This window comes from Sphaerodactylus townsendi, linkage group LG09 (assembly GCF_021028975.2).
Source record: "Sphaerodactylus townsendi isolate TG3544 linkage group LG09, MPM_Stown_v2.3, whole genome shotgun sequence".
Lineage (NCBI taxonomy): Eukaryota > Metazoa > Chordata > Lepidosauria > Squamata > Sphaerodactylidae > Sphaerodactylus > Sphaerodactylus townsendi.
Window position 1 is genome coordinate 53,266,626 of NC_059433.1, and position 24,143 is coordinate 53,290,768.

Here is a 24,143-nt window from a genome sequence, read left to right on the forward strand (position 1 = left end):
CTGTAGCGGCAGCTGCTGTGAAAGCAATGTTTTGTTAAAAATTGCGCATCCAATCAAGTGAAAATTTAGAAGCCTTCCTGGCAAAAGCTTTACTTGGCCTTGCCCATTTTGTTATTCACCTGCCTCACTAGATCAAATTTTTGGCAGTCAAGTCATAGCTGCCTTACAGCGACCCTGAAGGCATTTCAAGGCAAAAGACATTCCTGCTTCCACCACTAGATCAATGTGCCTGTGGGTATGTAAAGTACCATCAAGTTGTAGCCAACTTATGGTGATCCTAGAGGGTTTTTAAGTGAAGAGATGTTCAGAGTTTTTTGCCATTGTCTGCCTTTGTATGGGCTGACAGAGTTCTGAGAAAACTATGACTGACCCATGGTCACCCATCAGGCTTCATGTGGAGAATCAAACCTGGTTCTCCAGATTAGTGTCTTCTTGTCCTGGCTGCCTGCCAACTGCTGGTATCAGGTTGCAGCCAGGGGTGTATCTACAGAAAATGTTGCTCAAGATAAGAACTGAAATTTCTTCCTGTTCTTCCCCCCAAGTGAATCTGTTTTTGGTGCCCTGTACTTGGCTAGGACAGAGTGGGGGAGACACAAGCCAGGTTCAACAATTTAAACAATAGGTTTATTACTTAGGAGAATTAAGACCCTAACTCCTCCCTTGGGTCTGTCTAAATCAAAGTACTTGCTTATCTTGAACAGATTTGAAGCTGTAGAGACTGTGTCTTCTCTTGGCTGCTTTCAAGAAAGTCCACTGTGTCTTGCTTCTTTTTAGTTCTTTCAGTCTTTCTCTGGTTCTAATTGCTGTTAACCTTAACTTGTGCTCTATGGACCACCATATACGTCACGAATATTCCAGTCTCCAGCTATTATTGGCACCTCACTCTGACTGACTGGCATGAGTTAAAATAGGGGGTTGCTGGGTAAAGAGGGGAGACTGCCTATTGGGAAATGTCTTAAAGAGACAGGGGCTAACTAAATTACCTCTTTTAGAAGACTTTACAATGAACTAAACCCATGCTAACTAGGGGGAAACTGAAGCTTAATAGGGAAATAACAAAAGCCTCTGTGGGGTCATAACACTCCCCCGCCCCCCACCAAACATCCAACAGCCATCTTTCAGATAATGGTTATTGTTATACTTTTGTGGTTGAATGTTGCTTTTTTTAAAAAAAATCACCCTCAAAGTAAGAGTCAAGACAACAACTTTCTAAGCTTCCCCAAGTGTATCTAATAAGAAGAGCTTAAGAAATAATACTGAATATATTGAGCTGCCACACAAATATATAATTTTACAAAAGGAAAATTAAGGTATATGATTACAGTACTGGATTCAATGAAGCGTATAAAGTCTGTAATGATTTTTTTAAAAACCACTTTTCTTTGATGTCTGCTAGTCCACTATTAATTTATTAGCCATGTTCATAAAACTCTACATAATAATCAATAGTACAAACAAGTTTTCTCATCAACAAAAATAAAAATTGAAATAGATGATGGTTGTGAGTTAACACTGTATGCTCATATCCATCCTTAATTACAGCTAGACTATATTGCAGAATTTGTGCTTGTAAGTGCTTTAAGATCATTTAGAATACAGTTTCAAGACCTCAAACAGGCCCAAAAATGCATGAGATGCTGAGAATTCTTTGAATTAGCTTCCCAATTTTTGTTTGTTTCTTTTAACACTAAGTATGAATGTGAATTGATAATGATGTTTGAGATTAGAGTAGTTTAAGCCTTCCACCTCATGCTGATTTCCTAACCTCAAATGGCCTCGCACCGCTCCTGTTTGTCCCATTGATGTAAATAGATAGGTTCTGATCAAAGCTTATATTAAAACTTTTAAACATCATTTGGAATGAATTTCTACCCTAGTTGCACTTTTTTTTGACAGAATGCATAGAGATGTTGATGTAGCTCTAGATTTCCCCCCTCAAATAACATTGTCACCTGCATGTTAGGAAACAGTATGCTCGAAGTACAGACAGTTCATCATTGCTGATAATGTTATGCTCATCAACATATGATATGATCTCCCATGATATTTTGGTGAATCCTTACAATCAATGCTTTGGGTAAAAGGGATTCCATTAGTTTAGCTCATTACTTGTTGGAAGGAAACAAGGAGTTACCATGGGAGAAACAGAGTTACTTGCTGGGACCTGATTTGCTGGGTACCTCAAGGATCTATTTTATTCCCAGTGCCCTTTGATCTCTATTAAGACCTTTGACTGATATCATTAGAGTGGGTTTTCACCAATATGCTTATTTATTTTATTTATTATTTAGATTTGTAGACCGCCCCATCCCCAACCTTCTATTTTCTTGTCCATACCATCAGAGGCAGCTGTGAAGACCCTGAGTCAATATCTTGAGGTTATGGTCCAGTGACTGAGGGTAAACAATCTGAAGTATAATCCAGACAAGACAGATACAGTGCTGGCTGGGAAGGCAGATTGGTTGGTTGGTACTGATTACCAGACTTAGGCTCATTCCGCACATGCAGAATAATGCACTTTCAAACTGCTTTCAGTGCTCTTTGAAGCTGTGCGGAATGGCAAAATCCACTTGCAAACAGTTGTGGAAGTGGTTTGAAAACACATTATTTTGCGTGTGCAGAAGGGGCCTTAGATTGGGTTAAGCTTTCTTTAATAGACCAAGTTAAAGCTTGGGGATCTCCTGGATTTGTCCTTGGAAAATACAAGGACATTACTGTTATTGCTATGAGTCCTTCTCTCAATAACATCTGTCTTGCTAACTAGACCTTTATCTTGTTCAGACGTGCTTCTTCCCTATAGAGTGCTATAGACCCTTATTATTATTTATATTATTATTTATTCAATTTTGGTATACCGCCCCATCCCCAAAGGGCGCTGGACGGTGTACAACATAATCATAATAAAATACAAATAACAAGAGGGGCAAGTAGCAACAACCAATAAATAATACCTAACATTAGGCTTTCTGCCCCATAAATTCTAAAATACAAATTTAAATACTATCTAGTTCTTGTCATTTTGTCTATGCTGATCCATGTTTCTGTAACTTCTAAAATAGACTTTTGTAATGTGGTAGACACAGGTCTATCTTTGAAGACATCTTGGAAGCTATGGATTGTACAAAATATGGCATCAAGGCTCCTTTTTAGGGTCAGCTACTTAGAACACTCCAGTGCTACATCAACTGCAGTAGTTACCTATTTGTTTGAGGTTCAATTCATAATTATTTTTACAGTTGAGGTTTCTGGGACCATTTAATTTTCTTGTCCTCTCTGAGGGCAAGGCCTGGACTCAGGTTTCCAACAGGCAATCACTTGACCTATGATGAGAGGATTATGGGTTGGAAAAAACCAAATAATATGCTTAGTGAAAAGAACTAAGAAACAGGTTTATTTTAGTGTTCTGTGTGGCTCTTTTGTTCTTTTGTTTTCCTTTCCTCCAGCCCTATCGGTTTTGCAGTAATAAAGTTACTGGAAAGCTGGGACCTGAGAAAGCATAATAGTTCTAAAGCAAGTTCCTTGTTTGACTTGAACTTCAAAATACCTGAAGCCCCCAATGGACTGTTTGCCTAACCAGCAGACCTCTTAATCCTTCTTCCACCAAAATCTAACAGTTCCCCTACTCTGTTAATTGGCTGGCAGTTAAAGTGCCAAACTGATCCCTTTTTATCCCTTTCAACCTTCCAGTGTTTGAAAGTGATTGACTGAGACTCCTTAAGGGCATAACTTAAAACCATCCATCACAGTAAGAATAATGCCATTACCTAATACATTCAGGAAGGTGTATAAGGTATTTTATTGTAGAGACCATTTGGTGGAGTGTGAATTATTCCAGTTGATTTGACTGATCCTGTGTGTTTTAAATCCTGGCCAATTACTCATGGCCAACTCTGTTTCACCCTTGCCCTGCTCTGGCGCAAAAGTCTCACCAGAAGTCCTTTTGCTTTCCACAGGGAAAGTAAGAAGCACAGGCAGGGCAAGAGGAAGCACATCAGGACAAGAAACCTTGCCCTGATGTGCTTCCTGTCTGAGCACTCTCGGGAAGAAGCACGTCAGGACAAGATTTTTTGCCCCAACGTGCTTCTGGTCCCAGTGAGTGCCAGGGAGGAAGTTCATCGGGACAAAATTTCTTGCCCCAAGGTGCTCCAGGTGCCAGTGCACAACAACTGCCCCATAAGTAATCAGCCCCTGTGTGTTTAAATCTGATTTTAATGTTATTTGTGTGTTTTAATCTGTTTCAAGTTTGTTTATTAGATTGTTATTTATATCCATGCAACTTTGATTACTGCATTGTCTACTCTCTTGAATCCAATGAGATAAGGCAGGACAGAAATGTTCTAAATAAATAAATACTGGCATCTTGCCACTAAGTTTCCTGCTGTTAAAAAATCCACACAAACACATAGGAGTATAAAAGAACTCCAGAAATCTGTTGAGAGTGTCCTGATGTGCTTCCTCTTGCCCTGCCTGTGCTTTTCACTTTCCCTGTGGAATGCAAGAGCACTTCTGGTGAGACTTTTGCCCCAATAAATTTACATGCCACTGTACAAAAATAACCCATAAGTGTGTGTTTTCAGAAAGCCACTGATCCAGGAAAGCATTTGAAGTGCTCTAGAAAATACATTGACAACCTGTCCTGATAATGTGGAAAACATTTACTTGAGCACAGATTGATTCTTCGGGGCACAAGAATACCCCAGATATGTAAACAGTCTTAGTAATTATTAATATTAGAATTCCCCTCCTCACATTAAAATGTGTTTTCAAGCTTTGAGTACTGTGAAACACAATGACTTCTTGGTGGGAGGAGCCCGATGGTATACTGGAATTTGCCATTGGATAGGAATAGATATGTGAATATATCCCAGAATAAAATTTGTGAAGGTTGTTATGTGTTGCTCTGTAGCATGTTTGCAGTATTGAGATCGATGTGTTTACCCAAATGGGACAAATGGCTGTTATTTTGATGTATTTCAAATCTCTCCTGCCTTGTACCACATTTCCAATCCAAATGAGGGTGCCATCCAGTGATAGGATCCAAAAATTTTAGTAACAGGTTCCCATGGTGGCGGGATTTAAACAGTGGCGTAGTGCCAATGGGGCTGGGCAGGGCATGATGGGGGCATGGCCAAGCATTCCGGGGGTGGGGGATTCCTGGGCGAGGCTGTGGCAAGGACGCAGGGCATGCGCACCCCAGGTGCAGTTCGCTTTAAGGAGTCTCCAAACAGCTAACAAACACCCCCCCTTTTCCTCTCCCAACAACAAACACCTTATGGGGCAGCAGGTGGGACAGAGAAAGTGGAGAATTAAAGTCAGCTCTCCAGATTACAGCCCAGCCCCACAGCAAAAGTTAAGAAGCCAGGTGCTTCATTTCTCTCCCCCCCCCCCCCCCCCATCAAGGCCATTCACAATTGCAAACAAGATTTTAGGGATAGAAGTGCAGTTTGGAATTGCAAATTACCTTTAAGGAGTCTCCAAACAGCTAACAAACGCGCACTCCCCTTTCCTCTCCCCACAACAAACTCCTTGCAGGTGGGGCAGAGATTGCCTCCCTAGCCGGCCTATGGACTTCTCCTGTGCTGGCTGGCGCTCGTCTGCTGGGGAGAAGGCTTGAGACTGAGAGCAATGGCAACGACTTAATGGAGAATAAGGCACTGCACTCTGGGTGAGAGGGAGGGGAGGCGGAGCTCCCCAGTCCTCATCCTGGGAGCACAGTAGTATTTCTCCCCTGCCCTCTGGACACTCAGGGCCACCGTAGAGAGTGGGCGGGGCTATGTCAGGCTTCCTTAATTCTTGCAGCAGCCGGCTTCCTCAATTCCAGGCTTGTGGGGGCTTGCAAAATCAGTCTGTGTGGGGGGACATTATGGTGCCCCCCATGTGACTGGAATGGATGCGCCCAGGGACATGGGATATCCCTTGTCCCTAGGCAAATATTCCACTGCCTCTGAGCGGACCCAATTAGTAACCCCCTCTCTGCATACACAAATAATTAGTAACCCACTCTCGGGAATCTGTGAGAACCGGCTGGATCCCACCTCTGGCGCCATCCGTGCATTTTCAAACAAAATCAATGGGAGCTCATTCAACTCCTATAATCTTTTGTAGTTTTGCCCATGGTTGAGAAATTTTTGCTGTGTAATCACAGCTCTTTACCCACCCAGAACAGTTGGGGAGAGAAATTGGATAAATGAGATAATAGGTTGGCTCCAGCAAAGCACAAGCAGAAAAATGAACCAATATTATGCAGTTCAGGTTGTGCAACGCCAGTGCTTTCCTTCTTGTAGTGTCAAGCAATAGGTTGCACAAAATTTTGTGCAAGTGGAAAGGCTAAATACTACTAATTTATTAATAGGAATACTAATGGGAATACTAAAATATGACTTAGTGGAAGCAGTTGTTTTAGTCTTTTTATTACATTTTTACTTAGGCAAGAACTCTAGAATAAGTGGAAATTTTATGCTGGATACAACCCAATGTTTATAAATTGTAATGTACCTTTGTGATGTCCAAGTACATATTTTACTATTTTAGGCCTTGAAAATGAAATTGAGTTGCTTGATTATTTTGTTCTTTCAATTACAACCATTGATTTCTCTTTAAAGAGATAAATTACCCTCTCTAGCACAATATAATTATACCAGGGTTTTTATATCTATTATGCATCTTCAAGGTTGATTAATTGTAATGTTGGAGTTCCTACAGTTATTCTTTTCTTTTTGTATCATAGATCACACCACCAAACTCTAAATATTCCAAGTAGGATAAAAAGTATAAATAACCCATATGCATGTATGTGTTTCTCTTAGCCTTAATATAATTGTGTTTTTGTTTTGTTTTGTTTTTTGCACTTCTTGTTCATGAGGCAAATTTGCCTTTAGGTTTGAAATAAAAAAAACAAGGAGGGAGAAAAGATATGAAAAGTTGTCATATGGGGCAAAATGCATTTGTTTACCTGTTTCTGTGCCAATAATAATAACAATAACAACATCATTAAATTGGTACCTGGTTTAAAGGTAAATAAATGTTAAGGCACACCTCTTGAAAACACTTCCACAACTCATTTTATTCAAGTTTTTAGAGAGGAAGCATATAAATTCAGGAAATAAATAAATCTGCACCACTTTGTTTATCTAGCTGTCAATGTCGGAAGGTGCTTGTAAAGAAAACTGTGTTTGAAGGAATGTTTGTATGTTTTGACAACAAGACTACAACACTTTGGACAGGCTTAGTATGCTTTGACATGAGCTGCTCTCAAAAGCATACTAATTTACAGCAAGTTTGTGGCTATAAATTTTCCCTCTGAGACAGGAGGACATTGTGCATGAGTGATTCCCACCCCTTCCTACAGGAAGGCAGGAACTATTTTTCTTTTGAGTGTTAGGGTGGGTTAGTTTAGCCAGAGAGAGAAAGGGGCACCCAAGGAGCATTCCTGTTACCACCACAACAACAATGGGAAACAACCCTGAGGTCTGCTTCTTATCAGAATCGGAGATGGAAGATCTGCTGACAGCCACTCCAGCCACTGCGCAGTTGGATTCCATTCAGCCAAGAACCATAAAATCCATCTACCCAGAGGCTAGAGCTGACACATGGGGAAAGTTCACAAAAAAGAGACACCCCCCACACTTGGCAAAGCTAGTGGACACCATCTTGTCGGAAGGGGAAAGTGGCACGAGCTCAGGTAGTCAGTTCAATCCATTGGGCACAGCTAGCTCAGTTGCAAGTGCTTCTATACCAGGGGTAGGGAACCTGCGGCTCTCCAGATGTTCAGGAACTACAATTCCCATCAGCCTCTGTCAGCATAGCCAATTGGCCATGCTGGTAGGGGCTGATGGGAATTGTAGTTCCTGAACATCTGGAGAGCCGCAGGTTTCCTACCCCTGTTCTATACAAATGAAGTCTATGGGGCACTCGGGAGCACCCAACAACAACCTACCCTGTTGGTTTACCCATGAGTAAGTGTGGATTTGTCAGAAAGTAGCTCCTAAACATGGAATTCATTGCCATTTTAAGGCAGACAATGAAGAAAAAGATGGTTTCTTATCAACCTAGGAGGGGGTCCACTCCTAGAGTTTTGTCTTCCTCCTCCAATCCTTCCTCATCTAGAGCCTTCTCTAGCTTCCACCAGACATGGATCTCAGCTTGGCCCACTAAGGCAGCAAGGGAGCTGGGGGGAGAGAGAAAACACAGACAGGACTCTTCACACTGGGATAGTGATACCAGATCACATAGAAAGGAAGAAGAGAAGCGGGAGAGTTTAAGCCATGTATATTTACATAACAACATGTATGTGAGTTTCATGATAAATGGAAATTTGTTTTCTGTTCTGTTCTTGTAACCACCCAATATATACAAATGCCAATACATACAAATGCCTTACACTTACTGTGTTAGTGGCGGAAACCAAGAAGCTTTTCTGATCCAGATCTGGTAAATGTTCATTTCAAAATTCTAATTTTCTTTTGTCCAAATATAATCTATAAGCTTGGCTCAATTACTGAGCAAAACTGATATGGAAAAATACAGTTCCTCCTACACATTCGTACCTTGCATACTCAGATTGTTCTGGTATTGTTAAAATAATACAATTATAAATATTTCACTCTAAGGCTGATTACATAGTACAATCTAAACATTCTATCCAGTATTTGTTTTAGAATGAAACTATGTAAAGCAAAGAAATGCAAATCAGGTTGATTTATATTTGCTTTATGCTCAGTTTGTTTCCAGTTCTGTAGTTTGGTTCACTTCCAGAAACTAATGCAGAATAATGAGTTGGTAATTGGTCTACTTTGAACTTGTTTGGACCCATTCCAAAGTATTTCATGTAGATTACTACAGTACACTCTATATACACTCCATATACAAATTGTCTAGCCAGAGAATATGATTTCCAATATTTCAGTATCCATTAAAAATTACAGAAATTTTATCAGTGATTTTTTGTGGATTGCATCTAAAGAGTGTGATGTCTTGAACTGTACTATGAAATTTTTAAAAAATCTGCTAACAAGTTTTGTGTCAACATCATATTGTTTGACAATATTGGAAGGAACTTGTCTTCAAATTTTCTCTGGTGACAAGTTAAAAGAAAATTAATTATTACCAGAAAGGAAATTAATTAAAGTGTATAATCTGTTAAATCCCTGGAAATGTAAAATGTATTAATTTGAATAATGCAGTTAACATCCCTATAAAGCTGTATAGTAATTAAAAGAGAATTTGATGTGCTTAGCATATTGTGAAAATGATGGTCAATGTTGTATTTGTTCCAGTTTCTCATTTTTAAGCAGTTGTCCAAATAAAGTTAGCTATTGCTATGTGGCCATTGAAAACTTGGGATCTGTTCATGATTAACATTAGCTGACTCATTCCTTTGATATTTTTATATTGGTTTCTTAATTTACTTGATAGTTTAAGTCTATTTAAATATGATTCCCACATGAAATTGAGCAAGAAAATGCTAAAAGGCAATTTATTAATTGTGAGAAATCTCCATTGAGTATTGAGTTGTGACTTAAGAACAGGAAAATGTAAACAGTCCTAAACACTGGGCACTAGACGACACATCCTCAAGCAGTGACCGGTGTAATTAACTTAATTCTATATTTCACTTTTTGAAAATAATGTGGCACAAGTCTCCAGAGTCTCTTAGTGCAAACCAACCATTGGTATCTGTGTTTTTAAAATTTGTACTGAAATTCCATCAGAGCCCTGTCGCACAGAGTGGTGAGCTGCAGTACTGTGTCAAAGCTCTGTTCATGACTGTTCTAACTGCCTGCCACCTGTTCCAAATAGCAAAAAGTTTAAAGGAATTTCCAGATGTGAGATTAATCATTCCAGGATCATAATTTCAGGAAGCCAGTCGGTCGATTTAAAGGCAATATTTCAGGGGTAAATCAGTGGAATGTTGGCAAATTCAGCGTTTGTTGAACTTCATGTGTCCACTCCCTGCTACTCCTCTCAGGAGACTTTGTAGACACGCACTAAGAAGGCTAGCATATCTCCTGCCTCTCAGGCACAGTCTTGCAAACCTCACCTCCATTATTATCTCCACTATCAAGATCCAGTTGGTGCTTCTCAGCCAGATGAGTGCTGTGTCTTCATGCCTGTAGCTCATGTCTCACCCTTCTCCAAGGGGGCTGATGACACTGAGGAGCTGGACCAGGATGACTGGTCGCTCTGGGCAGCCTCTAGTCAGGAGGTACCTCTGGGCCAACTGTTGGCTGTAAATCTCAGAATTCCTGCACATCCTCTTCCTGTTTTCTGACTAGTGTCAGCTATGGACTGGCCACACAGGGGGCCTCCTCTTCCAAAGAGTCCTCATTGCCACTGAGCCCAGACTGGGCCATGACAATGACCTGGTTTCAATCCTGGCAAAAGCTGGTTTCAGGTCTACAGCTCTTCTGACTCAGCCTTCCACCCTTCCGAGCTCAGTAACATGAGCACCCAGCTTGCTGGGGATAAACAGTAGATGACTAGGGAAGGCAATGGCAAAACACCCTGTAAATATAGTTTGCCAAGTAAACATGAAATGATGTCACCTGATTGCTTACACATTTATCCTTTCTACCTATTACAGTTCCAACCAACAGAACCAAGAAGTTGTTAGCTGAAAGCAATTAGTATATTTTTGGTTGAGTGAGTAATCTTAGTGAAGGGTGAAACCCACACAGGAGGGTGCAGGAAGAGGAGAATAAAATAAAATTTAATGTGTGGAAAAATATGAACAATAATTTAGAAGAAGCTAAGCAAGTGAATATCAGTCTTCCTCCTCACTTACCATTTGGCCAGCCACTTGAAGGCCAGCTTCCCACACACAACACCACTACTGCTTCTGTTTCTCCTCCCCATCTGTCTGACTGACACAGAAACGAAAATGACATCTACTGGGCTCTTCCTCCCCATCTACCTCTGCAGTGGAGGGGAGAAGAGGGCAGGGCAGCCCCCATTCTTCCTTACTCACACAAAGATGTGGCAGTGGTGAGACTGGCATCAGTAGCAGAGGGAGGGAAGCAACAACTACCCATCATCAACTTGGAAAGGCAGCAGGACTGCTATCAGTGGTAGACTTTTTGGCAGCTCCATTTGGTTGACTGTTCCCCTTCTCACTCACAGTAGGTTTACAAAGGGATTTCTCTGTGGGGGTTCAAGTTTTTTTTTAATTTATATTTTTCTGCAATTAATATATTCCTTATATACTCACATATAAGTCAAATTTTTCAGCACATTTTTATGCTGAAAAAAAACCCCTCGACTTATGCGCAAGTGAGGGGTATTTAAAAAAATATTTTATTTATTTATTTATTATTTATTTATTTATTTTTTCAATTTATATACCGCCCGATCCCCGGAGGGCTCCGGGCGGTGAACAACAGGAGCAATCATACAATTATAAATACATAGGCCCCATCATAAAATGACTTAAAACTCATAAAAACAGCGAATACTATAATACATAATAGATAAATAAATAGAAGGCGTCTGGCTCAATTTAAAACCTACCTCCCTGAGGGGGGCTGGTGGAGCTCCTCATGTGAGGAGACCCTGATGTAACCGCCCCAGGCATAGAGCGGTAAGGGGGCACCATATTAGCAGCTGGACACTCCAAAGGCCCGGTGGAACAACACGGTCTTACAGGCCCTGCGGAACTCACCCAGGTCCCGCAGGGCCCGGACAGCTGGAGGAAGGGTGTTCCACCAGGCCGGGGCCAGTGCCGTAAAGGCCCTGGCCCGCGTGGAGGCCAGCCGCATCATAGAGGGGCCGGGGACCACCAGCAGATTGGCCTCTGCAGAACGCAGAGGCCGATTTGGGACATATGGGGTGATGCGGTCCCGAAGATACGAGGGCCCCAGGCCGCGCAAAGCCTTAAAGGTCAAAACCCACACCTTGAAGGTGATTCGGAATTCAACCGGAAGCCAATGCAGCTGCCGCAACACAGGCTGGATGTGTTCTCTGAAGGCGCCTCCTGTGAGCAGGCGTGCTGCCGCATGTTGGACCAGTTTTAGCTTCCGAATCAAACGCAAGGGAAGGCCGGCGTACAGCGAGTTACAATAGTCCAGCCTGGAGGTGACCGTTGCATGGATCACTGTGGCCAGATCCGCCTGGGAGAGGAAGGGGGCCAACCGCCGGGCCTGCCGAAGATGGAAAAATGCAGTCCGGGTTGTATGGGCCACCTGGGTCTCCATTGAGAGAGACGAATCCAGGTGGACCCCCAGACTGCGAACGGAGGGGGTCGGCGCCAATGAGACCCCCTCCCACACCGGCGGCTTAGGGTTTTTATTTTGTTGCCCGCTGGGGGGGTGCAGTTTTTAGGCTAGCAGCACCAAAATTTCAGGGTATCATCATGTGACACTCCTGATGATACCAGACAGGTTTGGCAAAGTTTGGTTTAAAGGGGGTGCCCCATTTCCCATTGTTTCCAATGGGAGCTAATAGTAGATGGGCTACATTTTGAGGGTCTATAATGTTGGACCCCTTGAACTAAACTTTACTAAACCTGGGTGGTATCATCAGGATAATCTCTTGCTGATACCAGCCAGGTTTGGGGATGTTTCGTTCAGGGGATTCAAAGTTATGGATCCCCAAATTGGGTGCTCCCATCCCCCATTGTTTCCAATGGAAGTAGATGGGGCTACATTTTGAGGGTCCATAACTTTGGACCCCTGAACCAAACTTCACCAAACCTGGGTGGTATCATCAGGAGGGTCTCCTAAAGATACTCTGAAATGTTGGTACTGCTAACATAAACATTCCTCCCCTGACAGGCACCCTCAAATTTTCCCCAGATTCTCCCTTTAAATCACCCCCCCTTCTGAGTGGATTTAAAGGGTGAAACAGGGCGTACAGAGCTAGTTTACTGTCTTCCTTTGAAATAAATATTCAAAAACTTTTAACCTACTGATGCCTCAATTAATTTAATTTTATTGGTATCTATTTTTATTTTTGAAATTTATCGGTAGCTGCTGCATTTCCCACCCTTGACTTGGATGCGAGTCAATAAGTTTTCCCAGTTTTTTGTGGTAAAATTAAGGTGCCTCAACTTATATGCGGGTCAACTTATACATGAGTATATACAGTATACATTTAATACCATGGCTTCCTGCCTGACTTGCTGGCTCTATATCACTTATCGACTTCAAGTGGGGGGGATGTGGTGGCTCCTCCTCTGCCCACTACACCAGCATGGTGTAGTGGTTAAGAGCAGGTAGATTCTAATCTGGAGAACTGGGTTTGATTCCCCACTCCTCCACCTTAGAGGGGGAGGTTTATCAGGAGAACCAGGTGTGTTTCCACACTCCCATGGGGACATGGGGGGATCAGATGACTGGGGTGCTGGCCATTTTGTCACATGGGGGATTCAAAATTGCCCTCCACACCCTCCTCCCCCCACCTCATCCACACACCCTCTTAACCACCCCCAACTCAAGCTGGGTCACAGCAGGCCCAAAAACAACCACCCCAGCCCTGCCCTCTCCCACCCCCAAGCTCTACAGGTCATAGGAGGCCTGGGGAAAATGCCCCCCATCCCAACTCAAGCCAGGCTGCAGAGAGCCCAGGGAGAACTTTCCCACCCCACCCCTGTTCAAGCTCGCCAGGCCGCCGAGAGCCTGGTGAGAATTTCCCTGCCCCAAGGCCTGGGAAGCATGAGGGGGAGGGGTGGAGGCAGCTCCTGCCAGGCTTAGCAACAGCTTCCCCACCTCTGCTCACCCTGAAGCTCACTGGGCTGGTGACAGCTTTCCTGGCCCTCAACCCAGGGAGCTTCGGAGTGAGCGGAGATGGAAAAGCTGTCGCCAAGTCTAGCAGGAGCTTCCCCCACCTGAGACCATGCCTTCTTGCAGCCTCTGATAGATGTAGGGGGAGGCAGCAGCTGGCACCAGGCCAGGAACAAGCCTCCAATGGAGGTGGGGGACCTGGCTGGCAGCAGCCGGAGCCAGGCTGGAAGCGCCCAGCAGGCTCCTGGCCCAGGCTGGCTGCTGCCATTACCCCACCTTTATCGGAGGCCACAAGCAGGTATGGCCTCTGATAGAGGTGGGGGGGGGGCAGCAGCAGCTGGTGCTGGGCTGGGAGTCTGCTGCAGGCAAGGTCTTGTTAGGGGGGCATCTTTATTGGACGCCGGGGAGGGGATGTGTGTGCAAAAACAAGGCTTTGTCGCCAGGTGCCATTTTATGCTGGAATGCTTTTGCCACACTCTTACATTTCTGCTGGGTGACCTTGGGCTAGTCACAGTTCTTTGGAACTCTCTCAGGCCCACCTACCTCACAATGTGCCTGTTGTGGGGAGAGGACGGGAAAGGAGCTTGTAAGCCACCTTGAGTCTCCTTACAGGAGAGAAAGGTGGGGTAGAAATCCAAACTCTTCTTCTTCAGTTATTTGGGCAGCAGTGCCCCCTCCGGCCCTGCTTTCCACTGTTTTGCTCACAAGCCTGTCCTCTCCCTGCTGCTCTGCCTAGCTACTTACCCTCTAACACTGCTATTGTGCCTTCCTGCCTTGGAGGCTCTTGTCACGTTAGTCTCAAAAAGGAACAGCAGTTCTTGCTCTCTTTTTTCATCCCACGCCAACGTTGCCACCTCAGCCCATGCTCAACGTTGCCCCCGCATTCCCTCCTCATTGACCCGTCTTGGTAGGTCCCAGCAGGTAGGTGAGATTTCTGCCATTGACCAGTGAGACCCTGATCCCATTCTTGTGGATTTACTTGGAAGTCAGCATATTCACCACAGTGGAAGCAAAACTGAAACCAATTGGGAAGTGCTGTTTTTGGCTGAAGGAGGTGAGAAACAGTTTATCTGTCCTGTCTGCACAGACAATATTCCTTGCATTGAGAGTGTGGGGTTAAATCACTCTCCATTTTTTTTGAAGTTTCACATTTTTCTGCAAACATGGAGACATACTTATGTTTACAGAAATATCTCTGTATTTCTACATGACCTCAATCCATGGATTTATGTTCTGCAAGTGGAGACATATTGATTACTAGATATACCAATTATGAATGAATGCACACTTAATCCTTGCCCTTTTTGTAGTATTAGGTTTAAAACATAAAGCCAAGGTGGGTGTTAAATGAAGACAATGAGGTGGCATTACACGCTTATGGTTGTTGTGTGCATAGAGTGTAATGGATTCTTTAAAGGGTGAAAGAGACCTTAAAATCTCTCTCTCTCTCTCTCGCGCACACACACACACACACACACACACACACATAGTGGGAACAGTATTGTGTAATGTTTAGGAGGCATTTTTGAGCTAGCAGCCAAACCACTGTTTCTTTGCAGTAAACAGTAATTATGAGGTAAAAGGGCAGACCAGAACTTTCCAGTTTCTAAAAATATGATGCCTCTGAAATTTCCACAAATTACTTTTTATTGTACTGCAGCCAGTTTACATTTTAATTCTTCCCCCTCACCCTGGATCAGCTACTTACCTTGTAACACAGCAAGAATCCTTGTAAAATACTGGTTTTGATACCTTTTAATTTTTTGCATTAGCAGTTCTACCCATTTGACAGTTATACATTCTGAACCCAAGTTTCTTTTTATGCTAAATTCTGATAATAAAAGACCATTTTCATATAAATCTAATTTATTTCTCATGATGTAAGGAAACAAGGGAACTACATCTCAAAAAGCAATTGCTTTTAAATTTCATTGGCTCCTTTACTGCTGAAAATATCCAATACGAAATATCAGTACATCTGCACTGAACAAATGGTTTTATCCTAATATGACTGCATGAACTGATAAAGTTAAAACTTTATAAAGTATTATCAAACCTCTGATGGAGGAAAATGGCTAAATAAACAAAATTCCTTAAGAAGTTAAATATTTCTTATTCTCATACACATCTATACAACTATGGGAATCAAAAACTGGTATAGGTTTTGGAAGGGGAGGTTGCCAATATGCCACTATTTAAGTGCCCTCCTTTATTTTCATGTTTGACAACTTTGCTAGGAGCCCAACAATGTAGCTAGCAATGTCAGTCAGGGGCATATCTACTTAAAATGGTGCCTGGAGCTAGCCAGCTGCACCCCGCCCCCTCCAGAAAGGAAAGTGCAATCAGCACACCTGCACATTGGAAGGTGAGCAAAAACAATCCAGTCTGCGAAGATCAGTGGCATTGCCTGGTTGCAGAAATGAACCAGAGGCTAAGAGAGGGAGGTAGAGTCAGTGGCAGTGGGCTCCATAGGATGCCACCCCTCCAATGCCAGACGCCTTTCATGTGATTCCCTTTTTTCCCCATGCAATTCTGCCATGGTGGGTGTGCACCAGAACTCCCTTCTTCAGCTGCCTGCCTGCAGTTGCCTCCTGCTGGGATCCCAGCACCCAACTGCACCTCCTGAAGGAGAGCAGTGTTGGAAACCTCCACTTCCCTGCCCACTTAGCGATGACTCTTCCCAAAGCAACCTGCTGTTGCTCCCTCCGTCGTCAGCTCAACTACTTTGAACTGCGCAATCACTTTCCTCCCAGCTTCTGCAAAGGAAAGAGGAATTTCCTTATCATGTTCCTCGGCTTCAACTGGCAACAGGAAGGAGGGCACTCTGGGATTGTGAAAGCACAGGAGTCCCAGCATCTCCTTTCATCACTTCAACTGCAGGAATGGGAGATTTATTTCTAAAGAGTGCCTGCCTTCAAGACCTTCAAGGCTGGGGGAGAGGCTGGGCTGCTGGCCGGCTGAGTAGGAGGGTACCTGGCTGCTATGGGGCTCTGCTTGTTCATGGGGGAAAGAGTGGAGGGACCAGTCAAATATGCTCAAAGGTGTAACCCCCATCTTCTATTAGCTCCCTTTGGAAACAATGGGGGATGGGGCACCCACTTTGGGAGTCCATAACTTTGGACCCCCTGAACCAAACCTCACCAAACCTCTCCCAAAACATCCCTGAAATTTTGGTGTTTCTAGCCTAAAAACTGCATCCCCTGAAGGCCAAAAACCAAAAAATACTTAAAATACCAAAAAAACCCCACAAACGGGGGCGGAGCTTTGGACATGTAATGGGGGGGTTGAACCCGAGAACCCCCCTTACCTACGTCCTTGATTCAACTGTATAATATTTGTATGTAAGACAATCCACAATATTGAAGAATAATTTCTGTGTGTACTGTAGATAGTATGTACTGTGGGCATACTGTTTTAATGTGACTGATTGTGTTCACTATTAAAATATGTCAAACTGTGTATTATAATGATACATTATTGTTTTCAGTATTACCCAGTTCAGCACAATAACTCAGTTTGTTGCTTGTCCTGTTGTATTTATGATTAGACTGTTCTTGTCCAAATAATAAAGTTCCTTTTGTTTATTGCAAGATGTGTGGTTTATATTTTAAATTTCCCTTCCATTTCTCAGACAGCAGAAAATTAAGACACCTGTGTTAATGCAGCATAAGGGGAAGAAGTTTGTCTCTGCTTAGTTTTGAATATAGGCACAATTTTACTTGTCACAAACAGTCTGCCTCATCCTAAAATGCTGGCATGTAAATGGCAATACTGGTTGTCCAATCCTATGTCCAGTCAACAGAGGGGTTTTTTCCCATGCCTTCAAAATTCCCCAAGCTTCTGCATTTCCAGGGATGAACTAGCCTAATGAGCTTCTATACCTTCATGGGTCAAGATCCCATGTAAATTATTAGGATAGCATATAAAGAAGAAGGGTAAACCTATTGCATTTTGGCTGGGCCCCTGCAGTCTTTGCCTCTAACAGTTAATAAGCTGCTTGCAGTAAAATGGGTATCCTACACTACCCACCTACCCACAGATTTCTCACATCAAGGACATTACAGAAGGCTATATCTATTTACACACTGGGACAAGAAAATGGTGCTCATGAAGTCCTGAACTTTTGTTATAGACTGTGAAGTGACCTAGCATCCAATATCTGGAGTGTCTCAGCACATGATCCAAGTTGTCTCCTGTCAGACCAGCTAGAGAGCTTGTTAAACAACAGATATTCTGGAATAATCCCCAGTCTGTTCTTGCTTCACAACAAAAAATGTATTTGAATATAGAAACAATTTACACAAGATACCTGATAATGTATTCCTATAGATAGCAATGATTCCATCTGATTGCCCCAATCCTTGTGCTTGTGCTTAAATTACAGCATTGCTAGCTTAAAATGCTGTTTTTCACTTGGGAATCTTGGGGATGCTCACAAGATCTAGTTGCCCCATCAAATTTTGTCCTGATGGTTCTGTGGCTGGGTAGTTACCTGCATAGGGAATATCAGTATATGTCATTTATTTAAATACTGTATATAGAATTTGTCAACAGTGTTGATTTTTCTGCTAGATAGTGTACATGGGCTGGACAGAAGAACGGGAGCAAGACTCTCTTCAGGACCGAATGTATACACCAAAGTTTCTAGCACTGAGGGGTTCTTCACTTTATAAATTTATAGCACCTCCAGTAAGTATCATTCCATTGCACACTATTAAATGTGTAGATAAATTTTGTTTCACAACATTCATATAAAGGTTTTATTATTCCTAAGCATTTCATTTTTAGGCCAAGAAACTCAATAATTGTGGTGGGAAGCTGTGATTTATAAACATAAATAATCCGTGGAAATAAATAAATCCTGACTATTACCAGTAATGTAAGAAACATTTTGACCTCCGCATTGTCATACTTGGAGAAACGAACAAGCACTGAAACTCTTTGCACTGAACTAGGGTCCAATTTTCAGTCTACAAATGCTGTGAATGTAAGGAAATAAAACTTTCTGTGCGGTACATGAAAAGTTGCTTGCAGACTAGGCTTTCTGAATTAATTTCTTGTTGGATGCAATTTTAGTCCTGTTTAAGCAACAACAAAAAAATGATTGGAAAACACCTGAACCATTTCATTGGCTCACCTATTCAAAGCCAAAATACTAATCTTACTTATACAGATTTCTTTCCTGTTTCAGTGCTCCTATATAATTATTTACATTGCAGTTTGCATTTATTTTCTCAGATCCATGAAGCAATGGTGTACTATATTCTGGAGAATCTGGAGCTTTAAATGGGCTTTACTTTGACCAATGTGCCAAATAATGAGGATATAATTTATAAGAATACGCTGTCATTCTCTGTGTAGTGATTGCCATCATAAATAGGAGAGGACAGCAATGCTTCCAGATAATGCTTGGATCTTTGTGGACGTCTGGTGGAAATGTGCTTCCAAACTAGAAGATAGCTCCTCACAATTCTTCAGTGTAGAAAGTTAGAGCAATGATGCCATGTAGGAAAATAATCAATGGAAGGCTTCACACTGCAAATTGTAAAGACTATGGTAAGAAACATAAGGATAACCCTGCTGGATGAAGCCAAAAGTCCTACTAGTCCAGCATGCTATTTCCCAATGTCACCAAACACAATATGCCAGAAAGGGCCTCAGACAGGGATACAGAAGTCACTGTATTGGTGTTAATTTACAACTGATATGGAAGGATACATTACCTCTGAACATGGATGCTTCAACTTTTATTTCAAAGCTATATCTGGCCTCTCTAGGAGCTCAGACTGTCCTACAGCATATATAATATATTTTTAATGTAGCTATAACTAAAAAGATTAAATTGCATGCAGTGAAGCCTAATGCACATTCAAACTACAGTTCAGTAAAGGTCCTTACAGATATTCAGTGCTGCAACAGCTACACAAGTGAAAGCTTCCTTATCATTTTCAAGGGTATACACATATAGAGCATGTTAAATAAATTAAGAAATTGATATGTCTCTAGATACCTGCTTGAGGTGGCTCACAATATAGAACAATATAATAAAATAAAACTACAGTATAAAAAGTATTAATACAGAACCATTACAAACAAGTGTATATGCCTAATAAAGGTCTCTGAATCTGAATCTATCTTACAAACAAGTGGGTGGTGATTACACAGCTTCAAGTCAACTTAGAGGAGATGGGTTGTCTCAGTCCAGATACTGGTCTGGATTGAGATGGAAATAATCTTGGTTGGCCTAACCAATGATATTTGCCAGGAGAGTGATGGAGAGGCAGTCCCTGTTGATTCTCCTGAACTTCTTGGAAGCATTTGATAGCAACAACTATGGTACCTTCTAGATAGATGGCAGGGTTGGAAGTAGGAGGAACCTTATTTCACTCTGAAGAGCACCAGATTTGCTATTATTGACAGAGAAATTCCAGAAGGTGGTGCTTGGAGATAGCTGCTCAACTCTGTAGCATTTATGCTATGGGATCTCACCTTGTGTCCCATGCTGTTTAACATCTATATGAAACTGCTGGGAAAGATCATCAGGAAATTTGGAATAAGATGCTACCATTGTGCAGATGACACCCAGCTCTGTTTCTCTTTAACAGCTCAGTCAAGTGGGTCTGTGGAACTCCTGAACGGGTGCCTGGAAAAGGTAATGGGATGGATGAGGACTGATAAACTGGAGCTCAGTGCAAAAAAGACCATGATGCTGTTGGGCAATTATAAAATTGCTCAAGGACTGAGGAGTAAATCTATCACAGAAAGGCTGCACTCCCATTGAAGGAGCAGATTCTTAGCTTGGGGATGCTTCTGGATCTTGGCCTGTAATTGGACACTCAGGTCTCCTCTGTTGCTTTTATGAGCTTTGGCTGATACACCAGTTACAAGTGCTCCTTGATGATGGATGGTCTAATCATATCCAGATTAGATAACCGTGATGTGCTCTATGTGGGCCTGCCTTTGAAAATGGTCCATTAACTTCAGCTGTTCCAAAATGCAACAGGCAGGCTACTGTCAGGGGATCATACCACTCCCATGCTGAAAGATCTGCTCTGACTGACCATTTGCTTTCAGGCACACTTTAAAGTGCTGGTTCTTATCTTCAAAGACCTAAATGATCCAGGAACCTTGAAAGACTGTCTCCTCTCATACTTACCATCCTGCCAGTTAAGATTTCTGTTCATCACCTTCAAGGGTGAACTGAGTGACAACCAGATGGGGCTTTTTCAGCAGTGACACATCACCTGTGGAATGGCCTTCCCCATGATGCTCACCTGGAGCCCACACTACTGCCTTTCAAGTGCTGGGCCAAAACACTTCTGTTCATACAGGCTTTTAATTAGGGACTGATCTTTTAACACCATTCTCAGAGCTTGTTTTTAGCCTTAAAACTTTTTAGCCTTAAAACTTAAAATTTTAACTTTCTTAGTGCTTTATGTTTTTATGCTCTACTACTAGATTTTAATTAACCTTTCATACTTTACATATATGGGAGGAGCAGGGAGGGTGATAGAGTGTAAGCCGCCATAGGCAGGATTCCCACAGGAGGCAATATAAACATTTTCTAAATTAATGACTGAATGAAACAAATAAAACAAGCCAGGGCATAAAACCACACAAAATATTCTACAAATGATATTAAGAATACAGTTCACAGTCTCAAAGCTGACCATATAGACAGCTAATTAAGAAGAAGCCCCTTAGTTAAAAGCCTAAAGAAGAATAGCTTGAATGGGGAGGGCAACTGCAAAACAGAGATGTCACTATAAGGATGTGCCAGCTCTGATTGCCTCTGCAAGTAAGGACAAAGAAAGCAGATTTTAAGAAGAAGAAATTATAACTGGTATGCTGGACCATATGGGAGGGGGTGGTCCTTCGAGCAGTTTGTCTAGATGCTTAGTTAATGAAATATAGATCAAGGATTTCATCAACATATTGAGGACACCCCAAAGCTCCAGATGATCTAATTTAGCAGTCTCATATAAACATTGAAAGCCATGGGTTTGGTGTAGAGCTCAAAAGAGCACCATGTTCAGGTTCCCAGACAAATTATGCCACCTTCCCAAAGTAAACTTTGAGTTCAATCAAAAAGACCAAAACCACTGAAGACTGGCTTTTGTTAACTCCCATCCTTCCCCCCCCCCCCTCCAGTTGATGAAGTATGAAAGGCACCTGCAATATGAAAGATTTTATTTTTTGAAAAAAGTATCTAGCCATATTGACTTATAGTGGTTGATATTAATAACTAAATTCATTTTCACCATGAATGTTCTTACCCCCTTGTAAAGTTATCTAAGCTACCAGCAATCATTTTATCTTCTGGCAATGAGTTCCATACATTAATTGCTTTATTATATACTTCATTTTGTTTGACTCAGCTTGTACAGTATTTTCACTGGATGCTCTTGAGTTCTACTATTCCGGGAGAAAAAGAAATATTTTCCACTATCCAGTTCCTGCACGACATGCATAATTTTAAAAACATAATTTTAAAAACTGTCATCTTCTAGCCATCTTTTTTTAAAGTCCCATACTCTTTAGCTTTTACTTATAAGCAAAATGTTACTCCCCTTGATAATTTTTGTTGCAGTTTTCAGAAAGTACAATCATGCATACACATTTTATTAGAAAAATAGACAATCTATGAAATGTTAAAGACATTTATTTTTAGGGGCAACTTCAAATCATCTGCCCACAGTGTCTATCAAAATTTGTTGTTAGTTCCAAAATCCTTTCATGTATACTTTTGAAAAACCAATGCAATTGTACTTCATGTGTTTTCTCTCAAGGTTACTACGTGGGACTGGACGCGAGCTGAAAGAACATTTTCTGTATATGAGATTATGTACAAAATATTCAAGGTATGAAAAATAAAATTATGACATCATTCGGTGAAAGAGGGGAAGGAGGGATCTTTTAAAGGATCTTTCAGAGCTGTAGCAAAACCTCCCACTAAAGCCAGATTGGTGCCAGACAGTGGTTTGTGTAGAATGCACCACATACATAATCTAGAGGTGAGTTTAGTATGAAGTGCAAAAAAAATCCAAAGGATATTTAAAGATAATCAATTGTAAAACTGTTCCACTGCATTTCAAGGAAAAATTCTTTCTCAAGGGTACTAAAAGATGAACGAGAAAAAATACCTGTTAGGATTGATATTAAAAATATAACCAACCTATGCATATTTTAAAGCAAGCCTAGAATATCTATGATACCACTCTACACCAACTGGCTGTTACTGTAACAATTTATCTGAAAATAACTGTACAGTTCACTCTTTCACTCTAACTTAAAACAGAGCATTTTTTCACAATTAAAAGGAACTTCTTTTACTTTGTATGAGATCATTTTCAGCTTTAGCATCATATCTTTTTTCAGCTGTAATAATACACTATTTAGCAAATCATATATGAGAGTATATGTATTGTCAAATATGACAGTATTTTTCAAACTAAAGTCTGAAGTCCGTAGGGATACTCTAACGGCAGAAGAGGACCCATTCTCATAACCATCTGGCTAATGTGAAAACATCACTAATGCCAGTCTCTCCAGATAGGGAGCCACCCTGGTGCTGTACTTCCCTAATCATTTTTTTTAGTTCTGCATTGCCTTTTTTGAGATATAGCAACCAGAACTCCACACAGTTTTCCAAATAAGGCCACATAATAGCATATGCTCTCCTGTTCTCCTAAAAGAAGAGCCATTTCCCTTTTATCATTCACAAAGTTAGACTGAGAGTATGGCCCTTTCTCAAGACTGGAGCGCGAGGAGTGCCTCTGGGATGGCAAAAACGCCATCCCCAGGGAACCATTTGCACAGGGGGCGCAGCTGCTGCGCAGCCGCGACCGGGCTTCTCACATCGCCTCGACCGGGCACGAAGTCTGCATTTTCTCCAACCTCGCCGGGGAGGTTAGGTTGGTTGGGAAATGCCGCCTTGATGGCTCCAAGCCCCTCCCACTCCCAACCGGGCCATACCATTTGCCTGTTCCCCGCCCCTCCGGCGCGTCAGCCGAGGTCTGGGGACACGCCTTCCCCTGCCCCCCGGGCGCATCAGCCAAGCAGGTGCGCAGGGGTTGTGGGCGCGGCGTGTCTCCAGGCCTCGGCGATGTGCCGGAGGGCCAGGGACAAGCCGGGTCAGCCAGGCGACGGCGCTCCACGGCGCCGTCGTCTCAGCCAGTTCTGGGACCATCCATGCGGACATTCCCAGCGTGGTGGGGTCAGCGTGGTTTACGCCGACTCAACCCCTTCCGCCTCCGTGCGGAAGGGGCCTTCGTGACTGAGCAAAGTTCTGTAGTAGAATGGTGATTCAAATCTGGGTTGTCAATATCCCAGTCCAATTGTCCAAGTCATAAACTGTGATTCCGAAGCAGGATTGAGCTGCACCTTTCATAGAGTAGGTGATCATCTTCTTACTCTTATTCCTCCACT

General features: G+C 42.3%; 1 protein-coding gene across 5 annotated transcripts in view; it reads left to right on the plus strand.

The window, feature by feature from the left end:
* Window positions 1–24,143, plus strand: part of SNTG1 (syntrophin gamma 1) — a 319,036-nt gene that overhangs the window by 258,678 nt on the left and 36,215 nt on the right. For all 5 annotated transcript variants that reach the window (XM_048507574.1, XM_048507572.1, XM_048507577.1 and 2 more), the window contains 2 exons: window positions 18,288–18,404; window positions 22,505–22,576. In XM_048507574.1, coding sequence (XP_048363531.1) covers window positions 18,288–18,404; window positions 22,505–22,576 — 189 coding nt within the window. The remainder of the gene's footprint in view (window positions 1–18,287; window positions 18,405–22,504; window positions 22,577–24,143) is intronic.